Source organism: Elaeis guineensis, chromosome 3 (assembly GCF_000442705.2).
Source record: "Elaeis guineensis isolate ETL-2024a chromosome 3, EG11, whole genome shotgun sequence".
NCBI lineage: Eukaryota > Viridiplantae > Streptophyta > Magnoliopsida > Arecales > Arecaceae > Elaeis > Elaeis guineensis.
This window is the reverse complement of record NC_025995.2, coordinates 107,008,695-107,026,151: the sequence shown is the minus strand read 5'-3', so window position 1 is coordinate 107,026,151 and position 17,457 is coordinate 107,008,695. Positions and strand designations below refer to the sequence as shown.

The window sequence follows — 17,457 nt, the reverse complement described above, 5'->3', positions numbered from 1 at the left end:
TCTGGAACTTCTATTTGGTGGTCAAACCAAGGTCATGGCAAAACTACTTGCAAACCACCTAAAGCAGGACCTTAACAAGGTGATACCGAAGAGCTGTGGCATTTGTAAGCAAATTAAAGAACCCATCAGATAACATCCTCCTTGCTTAAAAGGCCATTCACTTGCTCGGACGAGTTTTTTTTTTTTTTTTTTGCTTGAGTAGACGAGGATTTATTGCAATCAAATGGGACTTGGAGCGGATGTATGACCGAGTGGATTAGGGGTATCTAGAAGCTGTCCCAGGTACTTCTAATTCCACCAAAAATTCATCACTTGGATCGTGATCTGTGTGACTAAGCTCAGCCATTCTTAGCTTCGTCATTCTAATCATGTCCCTTGTCATCTTATTCATTCTGTACCAAAATTTATCAATATAGGCCCGTTTGGTTCTTCGGGCAAACGGACCCCACTTCGGGAGTGATCGGCCTGAAGTGGAGGTGAACTAAGTTCCCGTTGGCCCAATTTAACGAAGAAAGGCCCAAGGATCGAAGCCATTTCAAATGAACTTTGCTCCAATCTGACCCACCTACAGCTAACTAAACGCGCCTCAAGATTGAAGCGGATCCGCTTTCCGGCTAATAAGCAAGGAGAAAGCTGTTTCGCCCAATCAGGCAGTCGAATCGCCACGGAGGGTTTGCGATGAATCGGAGATCCTTTACGGAGATTATAATAATTAACCGAATGGACTCTTGGATTAAACTCTTTCCATGCTGGGCCGTACTGCTCTTGTTAAAATTTCCAAGGTTGCCTCTCCTATTCATCTCTTCTTTCATGATATTGACGAGCTTCCGGTTGATGCTGCTGGACTCTTTCGTCGAAATCGAAGTGAAGTCTGCAATGCAGCTGAAACTATTGCGGACGGTCATGACGAGATATGGGAAATTAATCCGCCGAGAAACTAAAGAATCGTAATCTTGCAATCTATTTATGAATACTGTGGTCTACGAAATTAAAATGCTAGGACAAGGATTATCTATTTTTGAATCCTGCTTGCAATCTGTAGATCGAAATAATTGGCTGTCCCATACCAGGAATATTCCAAGAGATGATCAGCATTTCATGCTTACAAAAGAGGGACACCAAAGACAAGCAAGCGAAGAGATGGAAATTCATTCTAATCAAAGTCATCATCCAGTTGACAGCTCCAAAACAAACGTAACCAGGATGAGGGAGTCAGAGTGCCCAACATCTTGTAACATAGCTGGATGATCAACAAAATGAGACCCAAACCAAACCAGCATGCCAATTAAAGAAGCAACGGAACAACAGCACCGCTATCACCAACCAAAGCTAAAAAAACAAAGTCATACAGTAAATTCAGACAAAGCAGAGCTACCCAGAAAACAACAGAAGCCATACTACGGCCAAGATAACCCAAGAACAAGGACATCTAATCCACCCCTGATCGCACAGAAGGGCTAGAAGGAGCCTCCTTGGTCACACCTCCAGCATAATCACGAGCAATGGAGGCCCTACGGAGCTCAATATCCTGTATCATTTTCAGGGCATTCTCTGCAAGATCATCAGTGAAAATGAAGCCATATCTACCACCCAAGGCCCTGAAAGTTTCAGTGTCCAACAAATTGGGATCACAATCTGCCCTGAAAAAAACATATTGTTTATGGATTTTTTTTTTTTTTTTAACACCAAACGTAGAGCACAGTATTTTACAACACAGGATTGTGGTGATTCATAATCTGCAAAGAAACTAAGAATCAAAACTTTTCAAATCAATTCAATTCTATGTAACAATCCTGATGATGCCAATAAAGTACAAAATGAAAAAAGATGCTCAGAGTACAAAATATAACTATGCACTGCTATCTTTAATTCCTTGATGACTGAAAATTCTTGGTATGTAAATGGGATTGATTATACTTGGAGTCGAAGGACAAATTACAATTGCTTTCTAGGTGCACCTCTCACAGCCTTCATATTCTGAGAGTCTCTAAAGCAAACAAAATGAACGAGTGTCTTGCCATTTGGATAAACTGCAAATACGCTACTCCCTATCCGTTTACGGCAAAGGGAACATGTGCTATCACCATCAATTTTCACAGCAGTTTGCCGATACTTATAAAGATCCTGTTTTACCTATAATACAAAATAAAAGTAATAAGCACAATGAGCATTTATCACTATTATAATTATACATCCAGCATATACAGCACCAACAAATTTGGTTCCCAGAAAAACAGCTAAGGCAACTGATTAAATTTTTTTAAAAATATAATCACAATTTTAATATCAAGATAAAACAATATATAACTCAAGAAAAAGGAAAATACTTATGGAAAAGCCTTTTCTCTTGTTATTTGAAGATTCTATTTTGTTTTAACACAATTTTGATTCTGCCAATGCTGCTATCTCCATCAGACTTAAAACTAGGGGTGGCAAACGAATCAGGTCGGTCATAGATGGGTCGGGCTATAAACGGGTCGGGTCAGAAAATGGTCAACCCAAACCCAACTTGTTTATTAAACGGATCAAAAATTCAAACCTGAACCCGATCTGTTTATTAAACAGATAACCCGATCCGACTCTTTTAATCCGTTTATTAAATAGGTCAAATTAGGTTAAATGGATTAAACAGATTAAACGGGTTAATCAGGTTAAACGGATCAAGTTAAATGGGTCAAAAACATGTTAAACAGATTTTAAACAGGTTAAACGGGTCTTAAATGGGTTAAACAGATTAAACAGGTCTTAAATGGGTGAAACAGGTTAAACAGGTTAAATGGTTAAATGGGTCAGAAATAAATTAAACAGGTTAAACAGGTTAAATGGGTTATCTAACTCAATCCAACCTAAATATTAAATGAGTTAAACGGGTCAGATATCTAAAACCCATATCCGACCTAATTATTAAACAGATTAAACGAGTTGACCTGTTTATGACCCGAACCCGTTTAACCTAAATCCAAACCTGTTTATGGCGGGTCGAACACCGATCAGGTTGGCGGATCGGGTCATATTTTGCCAGCCCTACTTAAAACTGCATCTGTCGAGGGCTTAATCAATTCAAAACAAAATGGCTTCACTGTACAGATACAAACCTGCAAATTTTCGCTGTATCTCAAGCTCTTCACCACTGAATAATTTCTGCGACCTTCACTAGATTTCTTCAGAAGGGGTTCCAGAAATGGAAGCAAGCTCTGTCAAGATCAATTCAAAATAAAATATTTAATAAAAACTTCTATAAACTGCACCCAGTTCAAAATGAAATGTTTAATAAAAATTTCTATAAACTGCACCTGTGTGAAAAACAAATCTCCAAATTACAACAATATTTTCCATAGAAAGCTTTTTCACATTCTTAATATGACTTATGGAAGAAAAGCAAATAGTGGAACTTTTGCGGATATTTCAAGAAGTAATCTTATTTTTTCTTCTTCATTCACAAGATCTCTGCAAAGTTCAACAAATTTTTTCTTCAAAAAATGCTTTATGTCCAGAAAATTCACAAATTTACATTAAACTGCAAATTTTTGCCCTTAGAAAATTAATCCTGAACTTCAACTTCCTGATTACGGCATTCAAAAAAAGGTAGCCCAATGCACAAGGTGGGGTTTGCAGAGGATCAAATATACACAGCCATACCCCTGCATGTGGAAAGATTATTTCCATGTTTCAAACTAGTGACCCCAGGTCATAGTACAACGCCCTTACCATTGCACCAAGGCTCACCCTCTTGGCTGATTATCATGCAGTCATGAAATATCGAACTCAGGAAAAAACTTCCATGTACAAGTTACTAATAACAACATTGCAACTTGAAAATATATAAACAAAAGAATAAGTCATACATAAAAAGCCAGAGAGGTGACCTCTCTAGAACACAGAATATTGGCATACAATAAATTTAAGAAGAAATACAATTAAAATAAACAAATGGAAAAAATTGTCCCTTGATTTCAAATCATGTATACATTAATTTGAGTAACCTGCTATTAGCAGGTTTACATGTACCAGCAACTTCATACTGATGTTTCTATATCTCCTCTTTTTAAACATGCAAGTGATGATCTAAAATTCATATATTTGTCATTAATGCCAGGTAAAATGTAAGTTTTATTGTTGTATGATTGGTCGGCTACATATTTATCTGCCAAAAAAAACTCTGATAGTCCTATCTTATCTCTTCCTTTACATCTTCACATTTACAGAGGAGGACATATTAACCAAGTATAATCATGAGAATTTCAAGTGATAAAATAATAGCTTTTGGCACATATTTCCATAAATCATGTAATAACTCGAAAAACATTCTATGTGTTATACAATCATGCATTTATTGGTGTATTTCATCTAAGCTCCAATGATTCATCAGTCCTGAAAGAATATATGGCAAGTCATGTTTTTTTCTTCAATACCTGGAGCTTTGTCTCTCTTGGTAATAGTCTAAGTGCCTGAGCACCATTGATTCTATCCCATCTCTGGCTCAACAAATCAAGTGCATCATTCAACATTATTGGACCTCCTCCTTCTGTCACTTCATCTCCATCACCATCACTTCGTCCACTGTCAGTGCTGCTGGGGCTGATGCGAGTATCATCTGCCACCTCAATCTCAGCAATTTTTTTAGCCATGCGACTCTTGACCTTAGCAGAACCAATCCTTTGAGTCCCAATATTCTGGGAAGGTACTGGATTTGTAGTTCTTTGGTCAGATTCCTTTACTGTCCTTTGCGGGTTAAGATAAATTTGTAGAAGAGTAAGATAAATATTAGCATATGATCTTGACGGATGACGTGATCCTGTCTCATAAACCCAATCACAATACGCAAGTGCTAGTGCAGGTAAATGAAGCTGTACAATTCAAAAATGCAGAGTTATGTGAAGGCATTACATTTTAGATGAACAATGGTTACGAAAAAACTTGAAAGATATAGAAGAAATGTCAGTGCAACATGATACTGACAACTCAATCAAGATCAAAAATTTCAGATAATCACATAGCATGAATGAATTTCCTTTCTACCACAAATACTTTTCCCAACTACAAAACTCATATCAGCCAACATTTTTTGACGATAAATTGTAGCAAAGAAGTTCATCTTGTGAATGCAATACCTTATGAACATAGAGAGACAAGGCAAGCTGATGTTGATTCATTTTCCCAAGCAATACTGCACGTTCCTCATAGAGACCATCTGATGGAAGACGCTTTAACAGAGCCTCCGCATTATAACCTGAAATACTTTCCAAAGCAGTCAACAACTTCCTACGAGTCGAGGAGTAAGTTTTCTCATCCCAATTCTCTTGTTCCTTCAGATCCTTGTACCAATCTAGTACTTCCGAAAGGTAGATTTGCACCTGCCAAGAAAAGTATTATTGAATCATGGAACTCTCAGCCAGTTCAGATAAATATACACCATGCACTAGATATGGGAGGGGAGAAAATAAATACCAGTTCGTTTTGCAAATCTGTGTTGATTCCATTTTCACTCATCGAGAGCATAAGCTCTAAATATGTAGACTGCATGTTTGGAGCATGCTGTTTCAAGTATGAATTTATCAAGTCTGCTGGAATATTTCCAGACAGAAAGAGCTCAATAGTTTCTGTTGGGCAGCTTTCAAGGACATGCATAGAGAATTCTAAAACAAGCATTGGATCGCTCCTACAGAGTGGCTGCAAGAATAATCTTAGTAGAAGTCATACCAAAAGGAGAGAAACATACGCCATAGGAGGCCAGGAACACATAACACATTATGATTAGAGTTGTTTCAAAGCTCACAAATTACAATGCTATAACTCAAAGAACTGCATTCAATTGTGCAGAAAGTTAAACAAGAAAACATGCTGGGAATAAAATTTATGAACTCCAAATTGTTCTAAAAGGTTTCTTTTATGAATGTTGGGACATCCTATCTACAATTAACTGCTAACAAAGCAAAGGACAACAATGATCACACTTTAAACCTGATATTTCAAATTTAAGTCATACAGTATATTCTGAGTAACTATCAACTGACGTTGCAATTAACTTGAATCTCAACAATGCTAAATTCTGGCTAATTTATGGAAGGATGCATGGAACTTTACAATTATTTGAGTAATAGTTTTGTTAATTTAAGCAATAGCAACATTGATGCATAGCAAGCATGGTAAGAATAAAAAAGGGAATGGCAACTATGGAAGGGCAATCATGATTGTTCATGAGTACATCTACTTTACTGAAATATCAGAATCACCAGTCACTACCCAAAAGAAGCAGACAAGATGCTTAAAGTAACTAAAAAATATAAGGTTAATTTACATTCTTAGCTTCATCTGCTACTACATTGGAAACTATTGAAAGCTATGATTTAGCTAAATGTTTCCTAGACTAAAATACATACATTTGTTCTTAATTTTTAGTTCCTCTATTTCCAAATTGTAACAGTGAGAAATTAGAGACCCTGGCATGCAACTAGTGCTGCCATTTTGCAGCTCTAGTTATCTATTTGACACTCCATGGGCATCTAAAAATCGAAGTGGAACGCAATCAAAGTGAACATAGTATGGTCAAAAAGCATAGGCACTTTTTTGATTGGTCAGGCTGGCATAAAATTTAACCATGAATTAACATTCCAAAACATAGTACTAGATAGGCAACCATACCTTCAGATAATCAATAATCATATCTGGCCTGAACTTCTGAGTGAGCTCTGAATTTGGAAAGCTGGATTTTGATTCCTCAACTAGTTGATTGAGAAGTCTGAGAGCTTCACGGTGCATCTCATTGCTCTTGTAAAGTTCCAACAGTGCTGTATATTGATTCCTTTCCTTTAGAAACTCTTCGCATATCTTTAAATCACAATAGTTGGGACCCTTCACTAACTCTAATGCCCCTGACGACTGTCCAGTGAGAAGCAGAGCCTGAAGAAGTGCAGTGTCAAGCATAGTCGCCATCTCTCTGGCAACAGAACTGATATGTGTGGGACGACGTTTCTAAGAGAACAAAATAAACCCTTATTAGATTTCTGAAGAATTAAACATTACAGTTATATTATAATAGCTTACATTTGTTAACCAACAAAAAAAATATCCATCTTCAAAGATATATGGTTCTTAACAATGCAGTGGTAAACTATGATCATTAGATGCTAATGTTTATCTCTCAAGTAACTTCCAGAAGATAACTGCTTCATCCTGCAAGACATGTAATATGAGGGGCTCCAATCTCTTAGAAAATGCTCATGTCAATTCCCCTGGACCACTGACCAGAACCAAGTATCGCCCTTTCCATGGTAAAATATAGAAGTTCTAACATGTTCAGATAATGATGACACAATTCTTGTGGTGGCTTCAGATATGTCCCTTCACGGAAATTTTTGGCAAAGAAATATTTACAAAGCTCACATTGAATATCTGGACAAGACTGGAGTGTTATGCTTATGGTAAAGGCACAATGATATGATTTGAGAGTACATCTTGTGAATCAATAAATTAATAGAGGACCAGTAACACTTGATACATGGGGTAAACTTAGCTATAGCTATCAAATGGGTGGATTGTTGGGTGTTGGCAAAGAAACATTTCTCTGATGATAAAATCTACTGGCCCACAGACATATATGGAGGCGTATACATAGACCTGTGTCATAGCACTGAAAGTTAAACAGCATGTGGTGCAACCAGACAGAAGAATGCACATCTACTCATGTAATTTTGTATATGCAAACCCAGTTTTCATACATATTAGGAGCATATCTAACACTAGAATTTGTACTAGGAACTGAAAACTGACATCCTTCATAATTTTCCTTGCCATGCCTACGCTAGATAGCTAGCAACTAATTTCAAGTTTTCAACTAGTCAAAGAAAACAAGTGCCCTACCTTGCTTGAGCTCTTTGACCGATATGGCTCAGATGTTATACTGTCCTGCACAGCATCTGAGACAACCTCCTCTGTTACCTCAGCAGTAGCCCTTTCAATGATACTGTATCTTCTCTTATGCAAGTACTTTACAAGGGCCATAAGAGCATTGTGACTCATTTTCTTGATCTCAAGCATTGATTTATCATCAGATTCCTGGAGTTGTGATGGTGATGATGATTCTATTTCATCTGAGGCATCAGATGAAACCCTTGAGAGAAGTGATTCATCATTCAAATCTGGAAACTTCTCAGGCTCAGCTATAGTCAGCACCTTAGGAAGAACTATAGATGGGTATAAAGACAGCACATAGTTAATATCCACTTGTGAAGCTAAAAACTGCTCCATTGATTCTTCATAGCTCCCATTATCAAATAAATAATGCCCGTATCTGTAACATAGACATAAACAACTAATAAGAAAGAACCATTTTTGATAGATGTCAAATGATAGAAAACCTGATGAGTTATGTATTAGGAATACAAACCTTGGCTATTCCTACAGATGTAACAAAACCTATACTAAAAGAACATAATAAACTAACGTTCAATTCAATATACAATTATTAAAAGTTGAATGAACAGAGCAGCAAGACAGAAGTGATAGAAGAATCCTATCCATTGTGTATATACATATGAAGATAAACAAATTTGATCTGCAGTCAAAGTATTTTCTTTTCCTTCTATTTCATTTATGAGCCCAAGCATACAACCATCATGTTGAGGAGGTGTTACAAGTTGAATAGTATGAGAATTGATATGGACCTTGATGAGAAGACTTATCAAAAACGAGCAGTTGTAAAAGCAATAATCATGCAAAAATTCAAATATATGGAAATGTCGATGACATCTTAGGTTTGATGGACATGTTCCATGGGCACTAATGGGATGTTGGCTTTCTTGAAGAAGAAAGGATATATGGAAGCAAACCAACAAGTTATAATTTAGAGTCATCTTCCTCTCAATCTAATTTGGAATAAAACATGAAACAAGGTTTCTCATTGGTTTAGTGTGTTGCAGAACATTTCTCAAATCAACATAACATGCTTCTGGTTTTTAGAATTGTGCTCATTAGCATGTTGGTTTCTCAAGTCTCCTTTATGTCCTGGAACTGTATAAGCAAGAAGAGTTTGCTCACCAAAGCTGATATTATCAGGTTTATGCCACCTCTGTGACTCTAGCATGACCATGTTCTTCTCCAACAACTCTAGTCCATGATAATTAAAATATCAATCTAAAACAACTGTCTTAAAGCTTACCAGCTTTTTCATATAATTACAGGTGCTTCTAAGAAAAATCCAATGTATAATATCTCAACTGTTGTACACTGACTCAGTAACACATTATGATTTTCTTAAAGGAAAAGTAGGCACTACAAATAAATTCGAATAGACCTCGTAATAAAGAGCAGAGGCAAATTATTACCTCATGTGTATTGAGCTTTCTTTTGCAGCTCGAAGGGTTGAATCCTCAGGAGGTAGAAGCTTACACAAAGCCAAGGCCTCCTCAAAATCTCCAGATGCAGTTAACTGTACAATCTGTATGCCAATGTACATTAAAAGAAATATGATAAGTTATATCAAAGGATAAAGCTGCCTTAGCAGCTTCAAGCAATTGTCCCAAATTTGTTGGAACCACATCACTATAAAAGGCCACTACACGAAGAACAAATGAATGCAACTGATCTGATTTCTATTCACTGTTTTCAGGTTTCTTGCATCAACATTCATAGCAGAATTGCAATCCCTTAAGATAAGAAGCAAATCAGTTTTTAGAACCAAACAGATCTAAAACCTGTCAACAATTTGATGTCTGACAGCAATACTATAACAACAGACAAGTTATTAAGGTGGAGAATAATAAGAGCAAAAAGAGTGAGGAAAGAAAAAGAAGAGAAATGGAGCAGAAAAAATGATCTAAAAAAGCTGAATAAGTAGAGAAGAAGAAAGCAGCCAGCAATGCGTTTATCTTTTACCTCAACAACTTCTGTCATACAAGCTACTCAGACCCTTTTTCAAGCAGCCCTGAATACGAGCATTCTAATAGGCTCCATCATTCACTAATCCTACCACGATCAGGACCCTTCAAATTAGGCACAAATAAATTTCCATCTAGAAGTAAGCACAGCCTTTGGATTTAGGTGATTCAATCTTAGCAATCCACAACTTCTAAATCTAATTAACCTTGTTTAATAGAAGTCTTGAATTCACAGCACATTAATGCATTTTGTCATGTAGAAGCATTATGCCATATGATTATATTCTTGAAATTCTGTGGTGAACTCATAATCAAAAATATTTGCAACACAAGGATCCATTTTTCAACTTTGTTAACCCTTTGTTTTGGAAAGTCTCATTTCATATTTTCCAAGTGGTCAACTTATCATAAAATTCAAATTCGAATTCACTAACCTGATTGATTTAGGATTTTAATTTCTAGAGCTCCCAATAGTCCATTGCTTGGTGCAATGACAAAGACTTGGGTTGAGAAGTGCAATGGCACAGGTTTGAGTCATGAGGCAGCCACTTAGTGTGAAAAAAAAATTGTCCAAGTTTAGGTCTGTCCCTAGGATGCCCCTACCAGGACCCTGGATTGCCAGGAACATATCCAGGTGATTGCCTTTTTATGAGCTCCCCAATAGTCCTTTCCACCACCTAGTTAGCATCGCAAGTAACTGTTTGATCAGATATGCAGACCCTGGATTGCCGGGAACATATCCAGGTGATCGCCTTTTTATGAGCTCCCCAATAGTCCTTTCCACCACCTAGTTAGCATAGCAAGTAACTGTTTGATCAGATATGCAGCTTTCTATAATTTATAAGCATACTTTGTTCAGCATATGCAGGAGAATCACTTAAGCTATAAACCATCTCGGTAATGTGACCAGGAAAAGAACTTTGATCCTTTGCTTCCTTGCTTGTATATATCTTCTACTGTGGTTCCCCAATAGTCCTTTCCACCACCTAGTTAGGATAGCAAGTAACTGTTTGATCAGATATGCAGCTTTCTATAATTTATAAGCATACTTTGTTCAGCATATGCAGGAGAATCACTTAAGCCATAAACCATCTCGGTAATGTGACCAGGAAAAGAACTTTGATCCTTTGCTTCCTTGCTTGTATATATCTCCTACTGTGGTTCCCCAAGTGGTTTAACACTTCTTGATATACTTGGAATGACTTCAACTATAGAAGCCTTTTACTAGTACAGAAAAACCTCTGCTTTACATTGGCTGATGACCCCTTAATAGGAAAGGAAGAAACCATTAACTGGACACCTAAAACACATCATACAAATGATTGAAAACCCCTTAACATAATTCAACTATAGACTTGAAGCCATAGAAAAAGGGTTGGTTAAGAATTTAGATAGGCAAGTTTGTTGGCCAGCAAGGGCCGGTCATAAGGCCCTGTCCAGAAGGCCTTTGCTTCTCTGCACCAAAATATAAATATGACATCTTCTAGATAAGGAAAGTCATCTTTCTAAATTAAAGAAGTCTACCAATAACCTAGTAGATTCTCAACAACTGAATTGGATGAAGAAAATAAGAATTAGTAAACAAGTTAAACATGCAAGTGAGGATTTCTCTGATTGAGCATCAATTATAAAATGCATAAGTTGGTCATTCTCAAAATGTAGTGCAAATGAAAACTTTTATTTTTCAAATATTGTTTAATCAATTTATTTAGAAAAGTGCAAATTAACTAAAAAAAAAGATAATCATTTCATCATAGTTCAGCCCATTTGTGTAGTCAACACTGCATTTGTTACTTTAAAGCTTGTACATGTCAATCAGATGCAAGGGTTAAAATCTCCTGTGAACATGCACTGCACCAGCCAGTACAGACCATGCTGACCCTGAGCCAGTATCATCAGGATGGTATACACCAATATTGGGCAAACCAGGCCTCAATTGCTTGTTCTGAGACATAACATCTCCATATCAAGGTGTATCAACCCTGAATACCCATACCAAGGTACACTGAAGTATGCCTCTCACATTTTAAGGATAATTGCTGGCCATAGATGTTGTCCTAATCCTCGAGATTTGAATCATTTATCAGATACTAAACTAATCTCAACCATTAATCAAGTAATATATACTTTAAACAAAAAGAACCCCTAGAACTCTTGGAAGGATTAAATTGGAAATACAGCAAATTAAACTAAATATACAGAAAAGTCAATCAAAAGTTTAAAGTTTTCTATAATGACAAAATCCTTTCAGCTTCTGCAGGAAGGAAGGAAAAAAAAAAGAAAAGAAAAGAAAGAAAGGGCTCTCTAAAATCATGCATGTATTTACTTTCCATGAGGAATGTGTTCTTCTGTAAGCCAAGTTGGTTGGAAATATGCACTAACTACTTATGTCTATCTATATGATTATAGTTGAGTCAGTGGTACTGTCAGTTATGCAAGGATTATCTAAAAGATGTAAAATTATCACTGAGTTGGGTCAAATTGAAAGATCTAATACCTATATAAATTCATGTTGACAGGTATTTGATGTACCTGCACAAAAAGTACTTTGTTGGTTGACCACTGATTTAGGCCTTTACCAGTTTTTCCTTTATGTTCGTTGAACTTACTAGTCAAATGTATGCCTCTTTCACAAGATCCTCCTGTTCTTGCCAAAAATGCACAACCTTCTACTTTGGCTGCATCAACTATGCATGACTATAGTACCCCTTAGTCAGCACCTTAATCTAAAAGCCAATGTATAGAGTCCTGAATTTTTCAGTTTAAAATCTGAGCTCCATGCTGTTGTTTTGGACTTTTTTATCCAAAATAATACTTATAAGAATTATTTTAATAATGTACTACCTATGTTATATTTATGCCCATCCACAACAGCTTGCATGCCTAAGTAATTTAAACTTCTTGTTTAAATGTTCAGTAGTTTGTCCCTTAGTCACTTCAAAGCATGAAATAAAGTTCAGGCTTAGATTTGGGTTTTCATGTGTACACCTTTGTGTCACCACTGTATTTTTGAAAGCCACATATTTTGGCTAATGTGTATCTGCAATTGGCATACATGATGTTGTTGTGCCAATATGCTCCAATGGTGGACACAATGTTATGTCATGCAGCCTGATAGCAAGACTGCAATATTAGAATGCTGGGTAACAGAAATAATGCCCTCCTGCTGTAACATGAAAACATGACCTAAGTTTCCAGACCAGATATACGTTAAATATGTATCTGAAGATCAGTATTGTTCCAAATGGAGATGTTGCTCAAGTTTAACAAACCTTGGTCTGGCCTTTGAAAAAAAAAACACTTATATGTTGGCATAGCACTGCATGTGAGATAGTTGTTTAACCTTGAAAGACATTTGATTTGAGATATGCACGCACAATCCCCACCTATATTTACATGACGCAGGTGAAACTGATAAAATAAACCCAGATGAGCTATTAAAAGGATTTTTTAATTTGAGGACAACAACAATATGATTGCTGACAGCTCTCTGGTAACGAGTGCAGAAATTATACAAAGGTTATCAACAGGATATACCTGTGCACCAAAAGGGACAAGCAACAGGCTATTAGCAGAATTGCTCCATGCACCAAGCACACACACTTTGGTTTGCTAACAGTTCTATGGTAAAAAGTCCAGAAAGTGAAACTATATAAATGATATCAACAGGATATACCTGTGCACCAAGTGGGACAGGCAACAGGCCATAAACAGAATTGCTTAGTGTAGCAATCACACAATTGTTGCTTTGGAGAAGGAGATGAACATCGCGGAGAACAACAGTCTGAACCAATGGATAAGGAGCTCTCAGGGACCGTATCTGCAGAAATTTGTCATATTGGGCGATTTATATCAGGACAAAGATTCATTAATTTTTGTAATGAAAAGTATCAATATCAATTACCATAGAAGTGATTGAGGTTACCTCAACATGCCTTGGTAGGCGGCCTACTGCATATGGCTTGTGGATTGCAACAGATGCAGGGGCTTCAGACCAACATATCCTGCCATCTTGTAGAAGCTTCCCATTTTGGTCAACAAAAACTCCAATATTATCCTAGAGATAGATAAAAGTGCATGACATTTTTTTTAAAAAAAAATCATAAGCTAAAGGTAAAGCAATAAGAATAGTGGTAAATGCAATAAAGGGCTTTTTAAAGAAGATCAAATGAAACATTGGCTAGTGAATGTTACCACAGAAGGAAACAAGGAAGCATTTTCAAACAAAATGCTACCTTTTTATGATAGGCCAGATCATGATAAATGTGTCAACAAGATAACTTAATCTAACTCTCAACCTGCAAAACTTATCCCATTTATCTGAGGTCAACAAGAAGGTTTGAGAACTTTCTATTATTCACTCCCAACCACATGTCATCATTTCAAAATCCCTGATCTAGGAAGAAAAGCAAGTGATAGATGCCACAATGAAATCTGGAATGCTATCTGGCCAGGAAAGAAACCTGCCTGATAGCTTAGGGAGTTTAAGCTCAGGCAGTCAGAAGGCAACCCTCAAAGTTTCCCTGGACATCTGAAAACGTTAGAAAGAAAGAAGGCATAGTTTTAATATGGGAAATGTATTTATATTTGAGAAACAAACAAACAAGTCAAACATTTAAATTGATCAAAAGAAGCAATGAAGCATTTTAGTTAAAAATGTGAGACTCACAAGGCTTTCAGATTTTCCAAAAGTATACACATACATATATTATCACAATTTCTGTTTGATTTGACCCAACATTGTAACAATTATCTAGTTCTCTACCACTAATATCCAGTACTACCATTGTGATCATAGAATGGGCCATAGAACTGACAGGAATTTAAAATATAGTGAGCAGTACATTTCCTTCATTAGAACTCTGTTTGGGATCTATTAACAAAATGAGACTTGTTTATTCTTTATGACTAACATTTACTGATTGCTAGCATAAGTTTCTAAACATTTACAGTCATAAGTAAACAGCATTGTTAAAAAAAAAAAAAAAAATACTAACAGATCATCATCTATTGATCCAAGGAGCCCATACTGAACCGGCACACACAATAAAAACAAAATGAAAACCATAAAAGAAAGAAAGTTAAAGAATCTTAATGTATCAAAATGCAAAAGTACCTTTCCTAGAAGAAGCTCCCCTGAAGGAAGAGGGACCACCAATGGAGGTGCAATCCTCCCAGAAGGGAAAACCTCTGAGAGTGCACCAGTTGTACAGTTCATTATCATGTATTCCCTTCTAATCCCCAAACATATGTTTTCCCCACACCAAGCCATAGACTTTACCACATCAGGAACACCAAACTCCTTCACTTCCACAAATTCTCGACCACCTAACCAACAACCAAACTAGATTTGAGCATTTGTTGCAAACAGAAGGATCAAAAAACCGAAAGTGGCAAGAGAATTTAAACAAATGTAAAGAATCTCATTGCGAATAACGATTATTATGTAAAAGTCAAATGCATTAAAATGACCGCTTTTTTAGTGTCTAACGAATACATTTTTTTAGATGTCAGTATTTTTTCTGCTTCATTTTAGCAAAAAAGTGATAATATGGTTAAGTACTCTGCTCAGTGGCATGAGATTCCAATTAAAGCAAGCATATAAAGTTAGTTTGTGATAATTAATATATAAAGCACGCATATCAAGATTGTAAGATTGTGGCTCAAAGTTGGACTAGCCGAGTTCTCGTATTTTAGAATTTGATACTTATAGAAGATAACATGCTTTACAGCATTGAACTGATTGCTGTTCTCGGCAGAAAAGGTACACAACATATGATGCAACTCAAATCAGTCCTCAACCAAGCCTTAAAGAAAAATAACATAATTCTACCAACAAGATCATAAATTTGGCCAGTGTCTCCTTCCAGGTGTCGAAAGAAAATCAAAAAGTTAGTTACTCGTTTATTTTCAAGAACAACTCACGGCAGCAAATTAGCTCAACGAATTCAATAGTCTATCAGAGAGGGGAAAGTGGGCGGTGAGCGGGATACCATCAAGGCGGTAAATTCCGATCCTCTTCTGCCTACCAACGCAAAGGAACCCCCTTCGGTCATCCCAGCTGAAGACGTTGGCACCCTTCGTCTTTCCGATAGCAACGACCGTCTCGAGATTGGGAAGGCGGTGGAGGGCGATCCATTCGGAGAGGGAAAGCAGGAGATCTCGGGACCGGGAAGCCTCCATGGCGACCAGGGCGCGCTTCCAGAACCCTGTGACCGTCCGCTCCAGGATGTAGGGCTCTCGCCGAATCCCAGGGTTGGGGGAAAGGGGTCCATCGTCGCCGGCGGCGAGGGCGGAGGAGGGGGCATAGATCCGGAGGGAGCCGTCGGAGCATCCAAGGAGGATCTTCGAGCCGTAGGAGGCGACGGCCTCGATCCTTGCGGGACAGCCCTTGAGGAGCTCTACCGAGTCGTAGGCGCTGTGCACCATTATTGCCTTCGCCTTCTCTCTCTACGGGGCCTTTGTCCCGCAGTGGAAAAAGGAAACCAGGAACGGTAAAGGACTATGTGGCTGTGCCCACCGAATCGAGTGGATTGTTTCATGACAATCCTACCGGAATAGAACGAACTGCACCGATTTGCATGATCGGAAACCTAGTACAGTACAGTGCACTAATATAATATAGTATTGTATGGTATAATATCGTATATTAGGGTAAAATATAGTATAACAAAATATGGTATAATATGGTATAATCCTGTATAATATGGTATAGCATATGATAGCATAGCATAGTATAAAATAGCACGGTATGGTGTATGATAGTATAGGATAACACAGTATGGTATAGCATAATCTTATACAGTATAATATAATATAGTATAGCATAACACAATATGATGGCACAATATGGTGTAGCATCGTATAGCATAGTATGGTACAATATAGCATAGCATAATATAATGTAGCATTATATAGTATAGTATAGCATAATATCATATATTGTAGTATAGTATATTATGGTTTAGTATGATATAGTATGGTAAAAGTTATATTAAAGAAAATTCTGCTATTTTAAGCTATATAGGTAAAAGCTCTATCACTTGCAGCAATGTCAAGCAGGGATCTACACCTAAATTAGTATGTTATAGGTTTAGTCGAGACCAAACTGGAATGATGAGGGAAAGAGAATTTATCCATCATGTTGCTAAAAGATATAGGACAAATTCTGTTATTTGTTTCATGCTAAAAGAGTAAAATTACTCAAGGACCATACGAAGGCTACCACAGCCTCTTTTCACTTCTTCAGAAGATTGTTTTCGTTAGTTATAATCCTATATATGTAAGTTGTGGAGGCCATACATGAGCTGATCGGGCAGCAGTTGCAAAAATATGAATGTTCATGCTGTTTTCCATCAAATTCTCCAGTATTAACGGGTTCTACTAACAAATAACGTATTTGCCTGAGCTGCCCGAGCATATCGATCATAAGAAGCATCCCATGAACTCTCCAAGCCGCCCATTCTTCATAAAGGGAAAATGATTAAAATTTACATGATGGATTACATGGTCCAAGAGTTGGAGAAACATCATCCTCAATTCCTGTACCTAGCAACCCTCTTTTTTCCTCCAACAAAACTGG

General features: G+C 37.1%; 1 protein-coding gene across 1 annotated transcript; it reads right to left on the bottom strand.

Annotated features, from left to right (window-relative positions):
• Positions 1 to 1,737: 1,737 nt before the first annotated feature.
• LOC105041126 (vacuolar sorting protein 39) lies at positions 1,738 to 16,434 on the bottom strand. Its single transcript, XM_010917950.4, has 12 exons — positions 15,869 to 16,434; positions 14,992 to 15,203; positions 13,801 to 13,932; positions 13,552 to 13,695; positions 9,324 to 9,436; positions 7,861 to 8,290; positions 6,643 to 6,972; positions 5,449 to 5,670; positions 5,112 to 5,354; positions 4,413 to 4,847; positions 3,096 to 3,194; positions 1,738 to 2,133 (listed from the first exon to the last, which is right to left on the bottom strand). Exons 1-12 carry the CDS (start codon positions 16,302 to 16,304, stop codon positions 1,936 to 1,938), a joined length of 2,994 nt encoding a protein of 997 aa, XP_010916252.1. The 5' UTR covers positions 16,305 to 16,434; the 3' UTR covers positions 1,738 to 1,935.
• Between the last annotated feature and the right edge of the window lie 1,023 nt (positions 16,435 to 17,457).

Bases quoted from the DNA above. Each gene is read 5' to 3' on its own strand.
- LOC105041126 (XM_010917950.4), bottom strand. From the start codon at position 16,304: ATGGTGCACAGCGCCTACGACTCGGTAGAGCTCCTCAAGGGCTGTCCC. The intron at 6,973-7,860 runs GTAGGGCACTTG...TTGTTCTCTTAG, and splicing joins GGTCAAAGAGCTCAAGCAAG to AAACGTCGTCCCACACATAT. The intron at 5,355-5,448 runs GTATTTATTTTC...TTTTCTTGGCAG, and splicing joins CAGATTTGCAAAACGAACTG to GTGCAAATCTACCTTTCGGA.